At 33.4% G+C, this 20,805-nt stretch overlaps 1 protein-coding gene across 3 annotated transcripts; it reads left to right on the forward strand.

Annotated features, from left to right (window-relative positions):
• The first annotated feature begins 393 nt into the window (after positions 1-393).
• On the forward strand, positions 394-13,935 carry LOC143049797 (TIP41-like protein). Of its 3 annotated transcripts, none has more exons than XM_076223532.1 (8): positions 394-468; positions 3,917-4,042; positions 5,226-5,405; positions 6,546-6,648; positions 9,349-9,480; positions 11,713-11,808; positions 12,717-12,779; positions 13,655-13,935. In XM_076223532.1, the coding sequence occupies exons 1-8, from the start codon at positions 461-463 to the stop codon at positions 13,862-13,864; spliced, it is 918 nt and encodes a 305-aa protein (XP_076079647.1). In that variant the 5' UTR covers positions 394-460; the 3' UTR covers positions 13,865-13,935. The 3 variants fall into 3 exon arrangements, with proteins under 3 accessions (XP_076079647.1, XP_076079646.1, XP_076079648.1); XM_076223531.1 differs by having other exon boundaries at positions 413-438; XM_076223533.1 differs by lacking the exon at positions 11,713-11,808 and having other exon boundaries at positions 413-438.
• The last annotated feature ends 6,870 nt before the right edge of the window (positions 13,936-20,805 follow it).

Genomic DNA, 20,805 nt, shown 5'->3' on the forward strand with positions numbered 1-20,805 from the left:
GAAATTGATGAGACTGTCATTACAAAAGTGAGAGGGTTAGCGCTATAGAACCAGGTTTAATCCACCATTTTCTACATTTGAAAATGCCTGTACCAAGTCAGGAATATGACAGTTCTTGTCCATTCGTTTTTGATGCGTTTTGTTATTTGATTTTGCCATGTGATTATGGACTTTCCCAATTGATCTTCCTCTAAGTTCAGTATTTTTGTGATTTTACTTTTTACAGGTAATTCGTTTTGCACATTATTCCGCAAAAGATGTCGCAAAACTCTTGATAACTTTTTTATTCCTTTATATCTAGTATTAATTGATATGAATATGAAATTTTAAAATTCTAATCGAATTCATATTATAAATCTAGTATACTACAGTGATGGAACTTAAACTTAAACAATAAAAACAAAACGACATTTACAGAAACCAGTTTATGGCAAACATGTAAAAAAAGTTATTTTTTTTTATGATCAGGTACACACTGTCATACATGATCTTCTTGACAAATTTATGTCAAGAATCTTATGTTTATTTAAACACAGCCATATTTTTTGTCAAAGTGTGCTGGTGATATTGATAAAAATGAATATCAGCTTCTCTGGGTCGAAAGCTCAACCATAATCACAAAAATGACAAGGTTTAATAATAAAAAAAAAAAACACTTCTTTTTTAAATTTTATAGTAATACACTTAATATGAGGCAGGCATTACCTGTCACGGAATGGGGACAAAGTCTGTATTAATTTTTTTTTATTCAAACATGTTGATAAACGGAAATACCATAACGTTTCTGATATTGGTTCTGTTGTTAGGGATTTAATTGTGACGTTATTTACGTTATGACGTCATATTCAATGTAAACAAAGAAACCCTGTAATCAGGTAACGTTTTTATCATATCAAACAATTATTGAAAATGATTGGGTGTTGAATTCCTTCCTATATTTGATGATATGTTGATAAATATACATTTTATTCAAAGTCTCATGCCAACAAGACCGGAATAGGAAGCAACAAGACTGGAACAGGAAGTAGATCTGAAAAAAAAAGTTAACGATTTTGAGTTCATTAGTAGAATGAAAAATTTGGGAAAATTTTCCCGATTTTTAAATTTTATTTTTTTTATTGATTTTTCTACCGTAATTGGGGACTTCGTCCCATTATTAAAGCATGATTAAAATTTTATTCAACACAAAAGCTTTTAAAAAGGGTTTAAACCTACCCAGGGGTGTGAACCTGAAAGGTGGCGAACAAACATTTTATCACTATTTGGAATTTTGTCCTGCTGACCTGAGAATCTGTCCTGCTTGAACTTTTGACGTCGTACAACAATCACTTTTCCATTGTGGTATCGGATATTTTCTATTATGACGTATAAAATTTAAGAGAACTTTATTGATATCCAGTAATGGCGGACGACTCGTGATAATGTGTATAGAACATGTGTAGAAACAGACGTGTCAGATTTGGGTCAAACAGACCCGGATTCAGGCAAATAAATTTTAGCAGCAGCCTTGTGTTGGATCTTTTGTAGTGGGGCCACACTTGAAAATATTTTGGTTTGCCCAAACCCTACCCAAAGGTTTCAAGAGACAGTGGGTAGGTAGGTAGGCATTTTCTTTTTTTTTTCAAAAAAAGAAATTGAAGTATCAGATGTTTATCAGTCTTCATGCCTATTTGATTAAAAAAAAACTTCTTCAAAGCAGGACAATAAAAGAATTTAGTAGGCAACTTTTTTCTGGGTAGGTAGCGTTTGGGCAAACAAACCTATTATTTATTATGGCCTGGTTTATGTGAAAGAAGATCTCCATTTTCCATAACATACGATGAATATTTAAGGTCTTTCCCCTACATGGGAAAGACCTTATTGTTTTTCTAATGTTTTTTTTTTTTTTTCTTTTTTTTTTTCTTCCAGCATTTTTTTGGCAAGCCCTCCTACCGCTTCTATTGCAGTTATCAATACAAAATTTGAACCATCGATAGACCTCATCATAAAGTTTTACCAGATGAACTTTTGTAGGATTTCATCATCCCCTTGAGAAGTTATCTTCCTTTTATTGATTTTTTTCAACATGGCCCCCCCTCGTTGTTTTTAAAGATATCATGACTTTATTTGAATAATAGGTAGATCTAATCATGATGTATTACCATATGAGGCTGCATAGGATTTCATCATCCCCTATGAGAGTTATATCCCCTTGAAGTAATTTCTTTCCTTTGCATTTTTCTCAAAAAGTATTAAAGATAGAATCGATTTGAAAACGGCAACATGTACAGGAACAGATGGCACTGTTTATAAACATAAACAATTAATTTGTTACCAAGCCTTATAAGGAGTTTTTTCCCTTTGAAAATTATAAATATTTTTTGAAAAGTTTTATTTCGTAAACCAGAAGTCATAGAGACTTGAAACATTCACCAATAATCTTTAATTCATTTGACCTTTAATATGCACCCAAGGTCAAAGGTCACCGAGTGCAAAAAAATATTACGCTGCAATTTCAAGCTTACATATAAGGAAACGATAAGACTTTGCTGCATACATACAGCGTGTAAATTGTTCCTCTCGACGAGCTCTACCTTTTATGCAATAAGCCCAAACATGTCCAACCGTCTGTTTAAAAGTTACAACGGGATGATTCTTAAAAGTATAGTATTTTGTGTATATCTTTTTAAAGGTAACATTTATCAACCTACTATAAACTGCAAAGATGATCAGTAATTCAAGACCTTCAATTTGAGGTCAATGCCAGGTCATGATGAAATTTCACCTTGACCTTCACATATAACTATGACTTTGACCTTGTAATATTTGAAAGGTCAAGTGGTCCTGAGTTGAATGGTGGTAGTCCCGTCTCTCTACGACTTCCGGTTCTCAAGTTTGATATTGCATCATATATTTGATGATTAATTGTGACCTTGGTGAACTTTGAATTTGTTCCAATTCTTTTTCTATAATGTTGTCCTTTAACTGTAGATCATTTATCATTTAACAGATTTGAGATATCTTATGTCGTTTTAGAGATAATGCAGTTTGAAATTTTGCGAGCGGCGGCATGTATTTCTGAATCAACAACAGCTTACCACTTAAAATGTTTAAGAAATTGAAGAAGTTAACATAGTTATATGTTTGACCAAATACCAAAAAAATTCCATTGAAAAAAACACCAAAAAATCATTTTGAAATTTTCATGTTTTCCATTGACTTTATAAGTTTCATAACTTCTATTTATATAGTTGATATTGCATCATTTTTGGCACTTTGTCAAATGGGGTCATCTGATATATCAAATTGACGGTCTCAATAAACTCTACTTAAAAATGAAAATTTTAAACCTCTTTTTCATCCCAGGTGGAAGGGTAGGGTCATTAAGTGCAAAAATTCAAATTTCTCAGATGGTAAGGTTGTCGCATATCAAATGAAAGAACATAAAGCGTACATTTCAAATTTCAAATTGACGTCCCCCAAAAATTGGTTGAATGGGGTCATTGAGTGCAAAAAATAAATTTTCTTTTACGATAGGGTTGTTGTATATCAAATGAAAGGTCATGATGTGTACATTTGAAATATCAAATTCCCAACCTCCAAAAATATGTTGGATGGGGTTATTAAGTGCAAAAATCAAACTTTTTAGAACATGGCGTTGTCGCATATTAAATGAAAGCTCATCTACCCTGTGTTACATATATCATACTTCCAATCTCAAAAATGTAGGCGGATGAGGTCATTAAGTGTAAAAAGCGAAAAGTTTCAAAAGGTATGCTTGTCGTATATCAAACGAAAGGTCGTACAAAGAACATTACGAAAACATCACTTTTACAGGAAAGACCTTTCAATTGTTTTACAAACAATTGAGATACTAGTTTGTTTTCTTATTTTGAAAAGCTAGGTTATAATTTTCTTAGATGCATATATTTTTCAGGATGATGGGAGGTGACAGTACTGCAGCTAAAGCTAGATCTGTTACAGAGAAATTCCAGTTTGGACCATGGCGTTGTACGTCTATAAAGTCACACATTCTGAAATCGGAAGGTCCAGACAGAGAGAGGTAATGTCTAATGATGAGAAGATGATTACAATTTACACAAACCTGCAGTACACACTAAAAAAGTTGAGTCATTCACTGTGAAAAGTTAACTCACCACAACATAAAATGTTTGATCTGACATGACATTAAACAGCTCAATCAATCAATCAGTGTGTAACATGAGGAATGCTGCCAAATTAGGATTGATTATTTGTCTTCAACATCACTTTCTATCTTTGCCATTTTTTTTTATTAGTGAGGAAGTCAGAGTACCCGTAGAGAACTACCAGTCTTTGTCAGGAAAACTGACTATCCTTAGTCAATTAAGATTGAAGACCAATGCATATTGTCATGAGCCTTAAAAGCTGAAAAAATTGTTATTACACTCATATTGATTTTCCTGAGGTGGATATACTGTATTATTGGAAATTCAACTCGCAAACAAAAAAAACTACAAAAGTAATAGCAATTAGAAATTCACTTTTTAACATTTTGTACCTTAAAACAGTTGGAAGGAATTTTGTAAAATGAGCAACAAACAGATACCAACTGCTATATATTTTATATTTTATTATTAAAATTAATTAGTAGACCAAGATGCATGTACATGTGTAAGTTAACAATAGAAAGGTTCAGATCAACACAATTTGATCAAGAGTTACTGCCCTTTAGTTGCCATGGTGGCGGATTAAGTCCTTCATAAATCAGCCAAATTCAATGTCATACTGACTGCTAGACTAAAACAATTTTGATTTATTTTGGCCTTTCTTGATTCATATAAGATCCATCTTTTGTCAGACCTGTTTGTACTGCATACCTGTTTGTACTGCATATTTCAATTTGGATGTTAAGTCAAATATAAACATTGTCTATATTTACCCCTTCAAAATGGCAAGAAAATTAACTCTATATCAAATTACATCAATTGAAACGTAAAGTAAAGACTGAAAAGGGGGAAAGGGGGTTATGTTTTGAAAAAAAGAATTGTGGTCGTGCAGATGACAAACCATTACTTTATAGTGTTAGATTTTGAACAAAAATGGTTTGATGGATAGCTTTGAAAAACTAAAAAAAAGCCAATTCTGACTCGGACGAAAAAATAATGAAGTTAAATGGTTGCTCCAGTCCCTAACTCTATTCAATGTGTTCAAACTAACTCATTTATAGATTTAAATTTTTAGCGAGTCTCTCTGATTCATTTTAGATTTGAGAGTCAGTTGGAGCTCCCACAGGTCCCTGAGATGGTGTTTGCTGATAACTTACTACGATTAGAACATTCAGCAGGATTTGGTTTGGAGTTCAATGCTCTTGATGCTCTTAAATTGGTGGACCCTCGAAATGATTTACTGAAAGTGGCTGTTTCTGACGCGTGGAGACAGGCTAGGTTTGTTATTGTTATATTTGTTATTCTCGTGGGATTTTGTCTAATGCTTGGTCCGTTTCTGTGTGTGTTACATTTTAGTGTTGTGTCGTTGTTCTCCTCTTATATTTAATGCGTTTCCCTCGGTTTTAGTTTGTTACCCTGATTTTGTTTTTTGTCCATTATTTATGAGTTTTAAACAGCCGTATACTACTGTTGCCTTTATTTGGCTCTTCTTTGAGAGAAAGGTTGTTACTAGATCATCTTCATTTACAGATTAACTGATGAGGTTTTTAGTCCAAAAATCAAGTTTGATCAACACAAATACAATCAATAAAAAAAAACTCAATATCATCTGAAAACAAAATGTGTGGCATAACAAGTTTGGTAAAATTATAAGCCATGCTAATCAATTAATGGTACCTTTGATTGGTACGAAAGTGTCAGATCTAAAAGAGATCTGTCAGTAATTATTTTGTCCAGCTAAAAATTAATGCATTTGCTCAGGGCGTATTTGGGGAATGAATTAGGTGTTTGATTTTTTATTGTAATTTTGATATTACTTCTTTAAGTTGCTCTTACACGACCCAATACCAGAATGCCCTATCACAGAATAGCTAACTTGTATAAAACTTTATCTTACCTCCTATACATTTCTAGGATTTCTACAATTCATAAATACATTTAAATCGAACAGGTTGTCATTGTTGGCATCTGTTTTTGTAGGATCAAAGGAAGTCCCTGTTAATGCTAACTGTATTGAAAACTTGCTCATTTTGATAGGTCACTTGTCTAAATTTTACACGTAAAGATAGTCGGTAAGATAAATTTGTTACATAGTGTGCTAGTGACGTAATACGGTATATATGGGGTCAGTAAATTCCATATGGGGATTCGAGCTTCACCCCATATGGAATTTACTGACCCCATATATACAGTATTAGGTCACTAGCACACTATGTAACTAATAGTATACACCAGAGTTGAAAGTTGGTACTGAAAAAAGTTTATTGGGTCTTCTTATCATTTATTTTGAATAACAGATAACAAAAAAAAAGAAATATTTTGTAAAATTATTATTTCAGCTTAAGATTTGTATCAACCATTGTATTTGAGCTGTTTGATTTTGATAATGTTTATGTGACTGGATTTATTACTTTTCAGGTCAGACTGTGAACATATCAAAGATGTAATAAAGCCATTTGATTGGACATACACAACAGATTATAAAGGCTCACTGTTTGGTACGAATGAAATTCAGTTAAAGGTAACGAAAATCCGAATGTAAAATACTACATTTTATTTAGTTTCATGGTAAAGTTTTTTTTTGGAAATTAGTTTTATGTCCCCAAAAATCCTACATATGTCTGTTGGTGACTTGTTAACAAAACACTGATAGGCTAACAGAATAAGGAATTTACATAGGCGGATCCAGGGGGGGCCTGGGGGCCTGGGCCTCCCCTTTTGTGGGAAAAATTTGGTTGATTATATAGGGTGCAATTAACAGTTTTTTTTATTGACGTCATATTTTGAGGGACCATGTATAAGTGACCCTTAGTGGTGGACTGATTAATAAAGATACCTGTATAAAACTAGATATCACTGGAATCAGAATGTTCTCTAGTTTATAATGGAATAAAAAAAAAGTGTACTTTTAATAGTATAAAAAAGTTTTATCCAGAGAAACTGGGAAAAACATTGCCTAATTTAAGCTTAAAAAACCTGAAATCAGGTCATGTGCACACCCCTGAAGACATGATACCTGCACATTTTTCATTATCAAAGTTGTATGAATTTCATAGATTTTTACCTGGTCTTTCAAAAAATTCATGCCATAGATTTTAACGAACGTAATCAATGCATCACTGGTAAATTGTTGTGTCAGGGATTTCGATACCATAAATTACTTAAAACTTTTACTAAATTCTTTCATAGATACAAAGATTTAATTAGTAAATTTGGCTATACCTGTAGAAAGCTTATTAAAAATGGTATTTCACATCCTAAATTTTATGGTAATATTGTACTTAAAGCGAGGAAATCACTATGTGATCCTTGTAAACTCATCGAACCTTTAAACAAACTTATAAGTAAGGGTTATCGTACCAATATTGTAATAAGATCTCTGAATATAGTTCACATTGGCACTAATATTGATATTGTCATTAGCAAATTAAAACATAACTAAATTTCATTATCTTTTGAGGTGAGATGTATAGAGACACAGACACGTTAACTTTTATTTCTATAGAAGTCGCTCTTCACTTTACTACTACCTGTCGATACATTTATTTTTGGCATTGCACAAGTCATGTCTTCTTTGACTATTAATGACGTTAAAATACTAAATCCCTGTGATGTGTTTTAGTCGATTTTAGTCTCTGATGCATGATTTTTTATTATTAATTGGTTTTGGCTTTTGACTAGCTGTCAGTAACTGCGAGTACTCTCAAATCGTATTTTCTTGTTAATTCGACCTGTTGATACTGTTTATAATGTTTTTTTGTTATTTTTTATTTATATGGATCTTGTCTGTACACCAGCTTTGATTATTTGTAATATCTTCAATTTTTCACTTATTCTTACAACATTTGTATAAACTTCAAGATTATAAAAAAAACGTTTTTTTTCTAAAGTGAACATTGATTGGTTAAATATTTCTCAGTCATGTCCTGTTTTTGAATTTGTTTGTTAGCTTTTTGGTCATGAATGTTTGTCTCTAATATTTAATTAACTGTGCATTTGTATTCAGATATCGCAGATCAAATTTATTCGTTCATTGTTTAATCATACGTTTTTTGATTGAGTTAAGTCTGCCAATTGATATTTTATCATATGTTTTTCTTTGTTGTGATGTTATGCTATTGTTTCAGAAAAAGGGAGAAGGTTTGGATCCATTAAAACGTTTAATCCCGCTGCAAATGTTTGCACCTGTCCTAAGTCAGGAATCTGATGTACAGTAGTTGTCGTTTGTTTATGTAATATATACGTGTTTCTCGTTTCTCGTTTTGTTTATATAGATTAGACCGTTGGTTTTCCTGTTTGAATGATTTTACACTAGTAATTTTGGGGCCCTTTATAGCTTGTTGTTCGGTGTGAGCTAAGGCTCCGTGTTGAAGGTCGTACTTTAACCTATAATGGTTTACTTTTTAAATTGTTATTTGTATGGAGAGTTGTCTCATTGGCACTCACACCACATCTTCCTATATCTATTCAGGGTACGTTTGCCTGCTCCGAAAAGAGCTACAGTGGCTGCAAATAAGTTTTGAATTTTCACTGGCAAAAAAACAGACTGTTTACAGTGTTGTCTCCCCTCAAAACATGCATATTTAATCTAATTTTTTTAATTATTTTAATCATTTAACCTGTTTTAATTGAAGTTAATTAACATATCTTTACAACCAAATGCAAAAAACATGATACTTTTTCACCAATTATGTTGATAAAAAGGGACTTCCCTCCATGTCTATTTTTAGTTGGGGAATAACCCCTAGTTTTTTATACGAAACTGTTTATAGCACCCATAGGGAATCATTGAAGCATGACTGGAGCGGGCCCCCCCCCCCCTTAGGTCAGTCAGCGGGCCCCCCCTTAGGAAAAGTTCTGGATCCGCCACCGATTTATATGTGCAGTATTAGCATTGTTGATGTAATAGTAATGTAGACAAGTAACCGAACTACATTCAAAACTAAGGTGTCAGTTTAATGTAAAAACTTCTCAGAACTAAAAGAAATTTCAACATTAATCCTCCATGGAAATAGGATCCAATTTTACTTGCCTGCCATTTGTGTTTTTTGTGTAATTGCTGCGTCAAGATTCAGATCATTACTTGGATTACAGATGGGGATATGCAGTGTGCTGATGAAACCAAAGAGGTTTAAGTTGATCCGAGTTAAATTAGAATAGGTTAGAATATCAATTTTTGCACTCCATATATAAAAATACCTCTTTCATTTTTTATTTAAAGGTAGAGCCTACAACAGAGAGAATAGATTTAGAAAAACTTAAAAAAAGAGATAAGATTATGTTCTATGAAGATATGTTATTATTTGAAGATGAGTTGGCTGACAATGGTACCTCTGAACTAAATGTTAAAATTGTAAGTATTTATGTATCATTGTTCTGGTAACAAGACTTATACTTTTGATATGTATTTCTTACAATGATATTTTATTTTATAGTATATCACTAGTATAATTCTAGTAATACATTACATTTCTATTTTTTAAACAAAACTTAGGAAATTTCTTAATAGATGAGGTAGCATTACTTTGGATTGTATGTTCATAAATGTAGAATGGCTGTTCCAGAATTCGAATTTTTACATTGGGAGCATTTTTTAAGACCCTAATCACCTATTAAAACAAATTTCAGATTACATGTGTATGATTCTTTCAAAATTTTGAGGAAAATACAACCATCGATATTTAATTAGTTTATGTGTCTCCCACTCCAAAAATTAGGAACAGCCCTAGATTAATACATTGTAAATATGTATTATCAGACAGTATCTCATACCTGTGATTCAATGGGTTACTATCTTGTTCATTTTGAAAGAAGTTTTTATTTACTTTATAATTGTAAGTGCCAATTTTACATTGTGTAGTTTTGTTTCGATTGATAATTATTTCAAATAGATATTCAATATTCAAACGTCCAAATGTCTTGGTCATGAACATGCATTCACCACTCCTAATTAGGCAACTAGCAATCATTCAATCAAAATTTTATTTATGTATACAAAGGATACTGTGGAGTCAATGTCATTCGTTGAATACCACATTTTGTTGGTTTTGTAGCTTATTAAGGTGGTACTCAACACTTTAACTAAAATTAATTTGGCTCGTTTAATTTTTATGAAATTTTGACAAAGTATTTACTTTGACCCTTTGACAAAAGTATAAAAATTTTAAAATTTTTGAACCAACCATTTTGTCAAAAATTACACTGGTTATATAGCAATTTGACAAACACCAATTTTGATCATTGAGAAGCTTAATATTCCTTTTACAACACAACTTAATTAAAACGTTTAGCTGACTTTACAGAGTTATCTCCCTGTAGTGTTAGTTACCACCTTAAATGCAATTTTTCCACAATCCTCAAAAGTTAATACCAACAATAATAAATGATTCCACAGTCACATGAATTACCAATAAAACTAGACTGTAAACAAACAAATAAAACGAAATACAAAAACAGATGAATATTGACCAACAGCGCATAGCCATAAATAATCTCTTTAATTATATTTATATTTATGTATATGTATTTTTGATAAAGAATTGTGCGTTCCAGTTTTTTCATCCAGTTAAGTTTGGGATTATAAATACAGTTAACTCTCGTTGTCTCGAACTTGGTTGACTCGAAATTTCGGATGAGTCCAAGTTTTCACGTGGTCCCGAACTTTGTTCCATATAAATGTATGTAATTCGACTCCTGATGAGTCGAAATTGGATGTGTTGAAATTTCGGTTGAGTCGGACTAAATTAACGATCCCAAGGTAAACAAAAGCATTCAAAATTCATTATTTATCTCGAACTAATAAACATATGTCAAAACTTGACCTCCAGCATTTAAATGGATTGAAGAGTTAATCTGACAATACACGTGTAATTAAATTTCCAGTCACTGACCACTGTATTGATTTATGACATGCTATTTCCACGAGTGTACCTAAGATTATCTCTTATAGAATTTGTATAAATAATTAGTGATACATTGTTAATGTTCATGAAAAAGTATTTAAAATGTTTCCAAAACAATTAATTGTGATTTACACTAATGAGCTTGGGTGTGTATAAAGTAAGGATTATGACTTCCGTTGATGATCACCTAAAAACTATTCAATTGGCGTCTTTAATCTTGTTGTATTTTCTTTTATTAATAGAAAGAGTGAGACAAAACAAAATGAAGAGAAATCTAAATTTTCTAAAGTCTTTTATATCCGAGAATAAACAATTTTGTCAACTTTAAATGACCTGAATAATGAAACTATCGATTTGAAATTACTCTCTCGGATAAAAGCTATAGGAAACAATTGTAACTGAAACAATTGAATAAGTAAAACAATTTTATTATAATAACGAAAGACCATGACATCCACACATCGATCTGATACCAGAATATCGATCCCCTTCCCATATTCACCCAGATTTATTTTAGCTTTACCATGCTAAGCAAGAGTTGTGTCCCTTGTTCAGTCAAACTTCCCGTTTTCGTTTGAGTCGAACTATGTGTATCTCAAAATATTTCTCCGGTCAGGCTGACTTCGAGATAACGAGAGTCGACTGTATATATATATATATATATATATATATCTGTTTTGTAGAGAATTATGCCGTCCAGTTTCTTTATTTTGTTACGATTGTTTATGAGAGTAGATGGTGTAATGATTCGTGTGAACGAGACCAGAATTTATCATGAGGTAGAAGTCTCCATAATTTTGATACAAATTAGTAATCAGACATTTTATTTTAACATGTTTTTTTTTGTTCTTTTTGTCATTGTATAAATTTTGAAAATTGAATTTCCAATAGAAACAATATTCAGTGAAATATAATCATGTTTTCAAATGTAATAGAATATTTTGCAAAAAGCATGATTACTGTATAGATATGTATTATACTATACTACCATATTACTTATTCTAAATGAAACTTTGACATAACCAGTTACATGTATTAACACTGAAAAAAAATAACTACCATATTTGATTTTTAGAACTTTAACTTTTAATTTAGAACAAGTGTTAGGAGATTTTATTCATGAAATATAAACATTTATACTTCAAGTGGAAATATAAAAAAAAAGATATGGTATGATTGCCAATGAGACACTCTCCACAGGAAAGCAAATGACACACAAATTAACCAAAATAACAATGTTAAACAATTTTAAAGACAAAACTGATGGCCTAATTCATCTACAAAAAAATGAAAGAAAAACAATTTGTAACACTGCAAGCAGTTTCGAATTAATACTTTTTGTACTCAATGTTGTGTATTTTTTTGGCCACAGTTAAACTTAGATGGGTTTGTAATGCTGTTCAACTTTATACTTTATTTGGATTTTTTTACTTTGTTAATTCCAGTGCCACTGATGATTCTTTTGTTGATAAAAAGGGCATCTTGCATACACAATTTAAATCCGGTATCTATGACTAGTTTATTCACACATGTTATTAAAATTGTTTATCGTAATATTTATAAGACATTTCTGAACTTTAAATTACTCATGATTAAAATAAGATCTCAAAAGAAAGGGTTTTAAAAATTTTTGTTTTCCATATTTGTGACAACATTTTGTTCACCATTTCTGTTACTAACATTACAGGTTGATCAAGATTACATTTTAAGAGAATATTCCAGTAGAGACAATCAGATTAAAGATTTAAAGGTAAATAATTGAGTTATAGGTTGCTCTTTACCTATTTTTCACTTATGATACCTATAACCGGTCTATTAGGTGATATTGAATTTGCTTAGAGTGTGTGGAGTTACTAGGTCTGATCCCTAGCTAAAGTCAAACCTAGTCTTTGATATTAAAATTCCAAGAGATATAATTTTTCAAACAAAGGCAACACAACAGCAACCCAGCACTATGTACATTCGCATTCAGCCCCTTTTTTTTGGATGAAAACTGTCATTATCAGTACATGTATTGATATGTAGAGATTTTGGAAAATTGTTATTTCGCAGATCAACTCCCTCCATGATCTTCTGGTAGTATGTTAGCCTTGAGTGAGGGAGGTCATGGGTCATACCTTTGGTATTCAAACCAAAGACTTTAAAAATTTTATTTGCTGCTCCTCTGCTTACCACCTGCCATTAAGTAGCAAGAGCAAAGATTGGTTGGTAGATATAGGAAGATGTGGTGTGAGTGCCAATGAGACAACTCTCCATCCAAATAACAATTTATAAAAGTAAACCATTATAGGTCAATGTACGGCCTTCAACACAGAGCCTTGGCTCACACCGAACAAAAGGCTATAGAGAGCCCCAAAATTACTAATGTAAAACCATTCAAACGGGAAAACCAACGGCTCGGAGTCGAGGTAGAGTGACATGGCTTTCTCTGGACTGTTGCCTTGTGTACTAGTAACATGTGAAAAAAATGCTGTATTGTCTCGGTTTTATAGGTCAAAGTAGACTTAATATTCATATTGCATAAAACACATTCTTGTCCTGAATATGCATTTACTTTGACGTTCAAATATTTGTTTACTAGATAATATGCAATCAACAATCAATCAATATATATATTAATTTCAGGTTTCACCCCATCTATTAACAGAACCTAATGAAATTGTGAAGCATTTGACAATAAGGAAAGAAGAATTTCATAAACTTATATTTCCTGTGATAAATGATACAAGTGACAATACAAAGCCATCTTTGTCGCCTGATGGACAAGATTCAACTGCAGAAACAAAATCACAGGATACAAATAACACAACATCTGGTGGCAGTGGTGAGAGTTGATAACAGGATGTACCTATAAATCTAACAGTGCTTATTTGATGCTTTATAATTAAAATGAGATTTCATAAAAACTTATTTGTTCTTATAAAACAAAATTATAAACAACTGTCATACAGGTGGGAGGTTTAGCTAGCTATAAAACCAGGTTTATCCACCTTTTTACTCCGAAAATGCATGGAGGCTGTACCAAGTGAGGAATATGACCACATGTTTTTCACTTGTTCCGTTGATTGGTTTGTTTGATTTTGTGACATTTTATGGACATCCCCATTTTGAATTTGCATATAAGTTCCGTAATTTTGTTTTATATATATATCTATATGATACACTCATAGTAGAATTAGTCATTTGTGCAAATTTGTTATGGTGGTAATGGGCAGTGTAACTTCAAATTGATGAAGTGTCCTGAAGCTGTTAGATAAATTTCTTGAGATGAAGTAATGCAATGCCAGTGGATCTTCTGTTCTTTTGGGGAGCAGTTGAGAAGGGAGATAAGTAGAGTAAGATGAAGGGAATCATTCCCACGGCAATGTATGACGACTGGAAGACTATTTTTACGGCAAGTTGTAGTTGTTTCTCAAAATACTCAATTTGTTTAGATAGATTAACATTCCTATCTGAAGTATCCAGTCCACACTCTCCAATGTCAACAGTCCTGGAGGACTGGACATGGTACTCTAAATCTGTCTGATGTCTATGTAGATTTGACGGGGATGATGAATTGACGGTGCATGAGTGGATACCAAAACTGAAATGGACAGATGGTGTTTTGCGCAACTATATTCTTTTCGACAAATTTGGCAAGGATGAAGGAAAACAGAAATTAGCCACCATAAACATCATGCACGTTTTGTAGTAGTCCCGATTTCCAAAGTCGGACAGCCCATGGAAACCAGAACAGCCGGTACGAACCAAGAGCGTGTCCAAATGGAAATGGGAGTCAGCAATTGAAATTGGTTCAGAAAGTTTGATTCCCAAAGGTCCTAATGAAATTCCTGTTGCAGATTTATATTCTTAAAACATTCAAATGTTTAAAGCCAATGCTGTTGATTTTAAATTCTTTCCTTGTAGAATAGGATAATCATTCAACCGATTAAAAAGTCTGACTAAAGACAGTTCTTGTTCTGTGAAATTCGGTTTGTTTTCACCCCTTCCATTATTTCACTTACATGCTTCATTAACCCTTCAGGGTACTCAACTTTATTCACCGCTGCTGATTCCCTAAACAACCCGTTCATAAGTTGAACCCAACTTTCCCCGTACTCATTCTCATCCCACAGGAAACATTCCTCAGCTCTATGATGTTTCTTGCCGTGGTACTCTAATCTTCTTTCTTGCTTGCTACAGCTCCAGCATGCAGTCTGCTGACTATAGTAGGTGTGTATCCAATGCATGTCTGGCTGGATGTCGGGCCTTCAATGGACACAGTGGACACTGCGGAGCTTTCGGATCTTCCTCAACCCTTTCATTCAGCACCTCCATCTCCTTCCCCATAATCACAACCGTCCTATTCCCTTCTAACTCGATCTCTTCCCCTACAATGTATTCCAGTTTGCGTTCAATAGACGCCATTCTTATAAAGCTGCAAATAAACAATTACAACATAAAATAATATTTTTACACAGTAACAACACAACATAAAAGATTTACACACAAAATGTTCAATTAGTCATCATATGTCGTAACATAATCATCCAGATATTTCGGACGGTTCCTCGTACGAACGACATACTCGTTTCTTTCTGAATCCTCTACTCCATAGAGAAAAGTTTCATCTAAATCACTTTCACTAAATGAGTCGTTTAAATCTGATACAACCCTATAATGATGTTCACACTCCTTTTTACCAGCACTGCCGGTTACACAAAAGGGGCATGAACTGATAGCTTCAGCATCAATAACATGGCTATAAATACTTCCTGCGGTATCTATAACCTGATTATTCACATCAACATCTTGGACAGAACTTCCATTAGTGATATGATCATAATTTCCAGAACTACTGGAGGATATCATGGTCAGATCATTATCTGGAATATCATCTGGGAATAACACTGAGAGATCATGGCCAATATCTGGGTCTTGTATCATAATATCAAAATCTTCATTCTCTTGAGGAACGCCTAGTGAAAGCCTATGTCTAGCATATTTAAGCCATTTGGGTAAAACTCTGTCCTCACAGGGTTTCAATTTATCACGGTGCACAACGAGAGCTTTCTTGCGCTTTTGGATTCTGTACAAAACCGGAGATATGAATTTTAATGACTAGTTTTGGCTCCTGCCGAGGTGACCTCAGTGTTTAACTCTTTAGTAGCGGAATTTATTCTATAAACAGCATCTCTAACGTCATAGGTTCTTTGAAAAAGCTTAATATCGTAATCTCTTTTCTGTCTGAATTGTTCCGACTGGATATTCTCCCTGACAATTTAGTGTACTTCTTCCATTACTTGCTTTAGATCTTCAAAATATTCCGATGGTTGCTTATTGTTACCACTAGCGTGTGAGGTGCCCATTAGCAAATCCACAGGACGCTGCACTTCTCGTCCAAACATTAGCATGTTAGGGGAATAACCTGTATATCTGTTTTCAGGTGATCTAATGGCTCCTGCTAACAGCTGTAAGTTTTGATCACAGTTTCTTTGCTTCCCTTTTAAAAAACAACGAATACATTGAATGATAATTCTGTTGTATCTTTCCACCTGACCGTTGCAGCAAGAACGATATGACGTGGTTCTTGATTTTGGAATTTCAAGAAGACTATACAGAGTTCACGAACCTGGGACAGTGGTACAGATAACTGACAGCTAGTTCAAAGCCACTTACAAAGCTCTAATAAAAACAATCATGCACCTAAGACTAAATTATCAATCTGTGCACATCCAACATCCAATAGATTACGTCATAAACAGTCATAGAAAAACATGACTTTGTGCATTGCCAAGATACAGGTAACGACAGATTGTAGGTCCATGAATGTGTATATGTATAATACTAGAAATACTAGAAATATTTAATTTGCTTTTAAGTTGCTGATAACAAAATCAAATATATATATCAAAGTAACATTGTCAAACTATGTTTGAAACGTGTGCGCTTAAAATTAATATTGCGAAGGTCCTTTTTTGAAACACTTCTTTTTGTAAACATAGTAAAATAACTTATTTAATTGGCGTGTAAAGTCATTAAATACACAATTTCGTTAAACCAACCAACTATCACCTATAATGGGTTTTTTCTTTGAATAATTACATCATTTGATCTACTGAAAAATGGGTGCCACGACATTATACAGGTCAAAAATATGTTTGCAATAAAGGAATAGTGTCTGGTTAACATTAAGTGTAATCAAAACAAACAGTCATTATAACTGTGTAGGTAAGCTTAGTCTTCCAATGAAAATTCAAGGAATTATAATTTGTGTAGGTAAGCTTAGACTTCCAATGAAAATTCAAGGAATTATAATTGTGTAGGTAAGCTTAGTCTTCCAATGAAAACTCAAGGAATTATAATTTGTGTAGGTAAGCTTAGTCTTCCAATGAAAACTCAAGGAATTATAATTTGTGTAGGTAAGCTTAGACTTCCAATGAAAATTCAAGGAATTATAATTGTGTAGGTAAGCTTAGTCTTCCAATGAAAACTCAAGGAATTATAATTTGTGTAGGTAAGCTTAGTCTTCCAATGAAAACTCAAGGAATTATAATTTGTGTAGGTAAGCTTAGACTTCCAATGAAAATTCAAGGAATTATAATTGTGTAGGTAAGCTTAGTCTTCCAATGAAAACTCAAGGAATTATAATTTGTGTAGGTAAGCTTAGTCTTCCAATGAAAACTCAAGGAATTATAATTTGTGTAGGTAAGCTTAACCTTCCAATGAAAACTCAAGGAATTATAATTTGTGTAGGTAAGCTAAGTCTTCCAATGGAAACTCAAAGAATTATAACTATTCTCCTGTTTGTTTAAAATGATGAAATAATTGTTTTGGAGAGATTGATAAAAAAGGTTGAGCTCTTGTATGTCTTGTTGGGATATCTAAGATACAAGAATAAGAGACTAGGAAATAGAAATAAAATCACTTTTAGTTTTCTTCCAACAGACACCAAAACTGAAGTCAAGTGTCCTTTTGAGTTCCCTGTGCTTGAAAAGAGAGACGAAAGATACCAAAGGAACAGTCAAACTCATTAATCAAAAATAAACTGATAACGCCATGGCTAAAAACGAAAAAGACAAACAGACAAACAATAGTATACATGACACAACACAGAAAACTCAAGAATAAACAACACGAACCCCACAAAAAACTAGGGGTGATCTCAGGTGCTCTGGAAGGGTAGCAGATCCTGCTCCACATGTGGCACCCGTCGTGTTTCTTATGTGAAATCCGGTAAATAGTCTAATTCGGTAGGTCCCATTCATGAAAGGGAAGGGGATTGTAGTTACGACGTAAGGAACATATCCGATATCATTTGTGAAACGGTTATTCCATAACGGTCAACCAACTCGTGCTGGCGTCCGTAAAATTTACGAAGGGATGATTTCAACTTCACCATTTGAAACTCTTGGTTTAATAGCTTCCTTGTAAGCAGCAACTTTCTATCAAGAAAATCATGATAAGAAATGCAAGCACGGGAATATCGTATCAATTGGGAGATATATACCCTGTATGCAGGTGCTGCTGGAATGTTGCTACTTAGAAATGGAAAGTTCACAATTGGAAAGCTGAAATCATCTCTTTTGTCGTTAAGTTTTGTTTTCAACCGACCCGTATTGTCAATTTCTAGATGTAAGTCAAGATATGAGGCCGACTTAACTGTACCTGTAGTATCCTTTATCTCTAGTTCAATGGGAAAGATGCGTTCCACATAGTCACCAAATTTTTGAATTATTTAGTAAATAACATCATCTATATAGCGGAAAGTAGAGTTAAAGGATATCGTTTACTTCTTATCTTATCCTCAGAAGTGCTTTTATGAAGCCAGCCTCATAATAATAAAGAAACAAGTCGGCAAGTAGAGGGGCACAATTTGTTCCCATTGGAATGCCGACAGTCTGTTGAAAAACACGTCCGCCAAACGTAAGAAATAAGTTGTCAATCAAGAAATCAAGCATCTTGATAATATCAGTTTCAGAGAATTTTTGGTTTGAATCAGAGTGATCCTTTACAAAGTAGGATATATCCCTCGCTAAGACAAGATACTTTTATCTACGTTGTCCATTCTTTTTTATGAAGAAAGCAATACCAACTCTTTCAATTTGTCTTTTACTTTGGAATGTGAAATACTTGTATAAAGAGTAGAAAAGTCAAATGTTTTAATACTGTTACAAGATGAAAGAGAGTGAGATTGGATGAAGTCTAAAAGATCTTTGGAATTTTTAAGTATCCACATCTGATTCACGCCACCTCTAGAATAGGCGGTTTCACAATAACTTTGAAGCCCGTCTTTGATTGCTGATAAAATAGATGTTTTAATTTAGAAATAGGTCTCGTGTAGCACTTAGAAGACCCAGCAATTTACCGTTGTTTGTAAGGACATTTATGTAGTTTAGGTATCCAATACACTGATGGAAGATCCAGTTCTTCATCTTTGGTTGAAATTCCAAAGGAACATAGAACAGACCTATGATTATCCAGGACTTCCTCTTTGGTAAGTATCGTGAGGGTATATGTTGAGTTTCCAAGTGAATTCTCAATACCTAATTCGTTTATCAAGCAGTTAGTGTAATGAGTTTTACACACAAAAAAATGTTGTTTGGGGCTTTATCTGCGGGGACAACAACATATTTGTTATGGAGGTAGGATAAGTGCTTTGCAATATTTGGGTCTTTAAAGATTAGCATTGGCATTGATAGACCTATTCAGTTTCTTAATTCTTATTTGTATCAACGACCTCACTGCCTTAATCCATTCGGAAAGAGTGTCTTCGTCTTCCTTCTCGCGCGTAGCCCATTGCCTGGCATAATCTTCGACTGAATCCATCAAAATTTTAAAGTTGTATTTCCAAATTGATGGATTTAGGCTCACAATGTTTCGGACCTTTCGATAACACATTTCGTAGAGAAGTGTTATTAACAATGTTGAGGTCACCGGTAATAACGTGGCCAGCCGGATTATATGTGAATTACGAACTAGCACAAGTGCAACATGTGCAATCAGGAGGTTTAGAACTGAAGTCGTCAATATCGAGATCCTGCAAAACGTGTTTGTAATTGAAAATTTTAGTTGCAATGGGTTTGGTATAGGTATAAGAAATGATTGTGGTACAGACTGGTCTTTGAAATAAGGAGGTATTTTCGATTGAACTAATCTATGATGAAGGATATTGCCTAAGTTGACACCATCTAGACCTTTGTTTGCAAAGGAAAGATTAAGGAAAGATCTTTTCTCTTTTTCATCTTTTTCCAATGCGGACTGGCTTGAAAAGTCTGTGACTTGCAATATCTGAAATTATAGCTTCCAGTTTATATGGGTTTGAATGAAAGTTTGTAACAGTGGATTCCAAACATAAATTAAACACAGAATGAAGTTTTGATAGGGGTAATGAATAAAGTTTCGTGAGAATGTGATGAATACCTAACGGCTTTTGTATAAATGGCAGCAACACATCATGCAGACAAGGTGATGTAATATAATGACGATGATCATGACTGCGTCTACGTCGAGGGGTCGAGTTGAAAATATTCATCACATTCACCGGGTTACACGAAGGACTAGATAGAATACCTATCCCATCAATTTTGTCATTGCAACCATAAGGTGTCGCAGTTCCCAATTGTCTAATCCAGCAGTCTTCTTTTTGTCTACGGAGAGTCATCGAAAGATTAGGATTGTTAGAGCTATGGGATATCTTGTCGATAATGAGAACTGTCATAGAAACGATGGAATGATCGGGCTGATTGAATTGCTGGTATAGAATGTCGTTAGCATTGAGGTTAATGTCTGATCTA

This window comes from Mytilus galloprovincialis, chromosome 10 (assembly GCF_965363235.1).
Source record: "Mytilus galloprovincialis chromosome 10, xbMytGall1.hap1.1, whole genome shotgun sequence".
NCBI classification, from domain to species: Eukaryota; Metazoa; Mollusca; class Bivalvia; order Mytilida; family Mytilidae; genus Mytilus; species Mytilus galloprovincialis.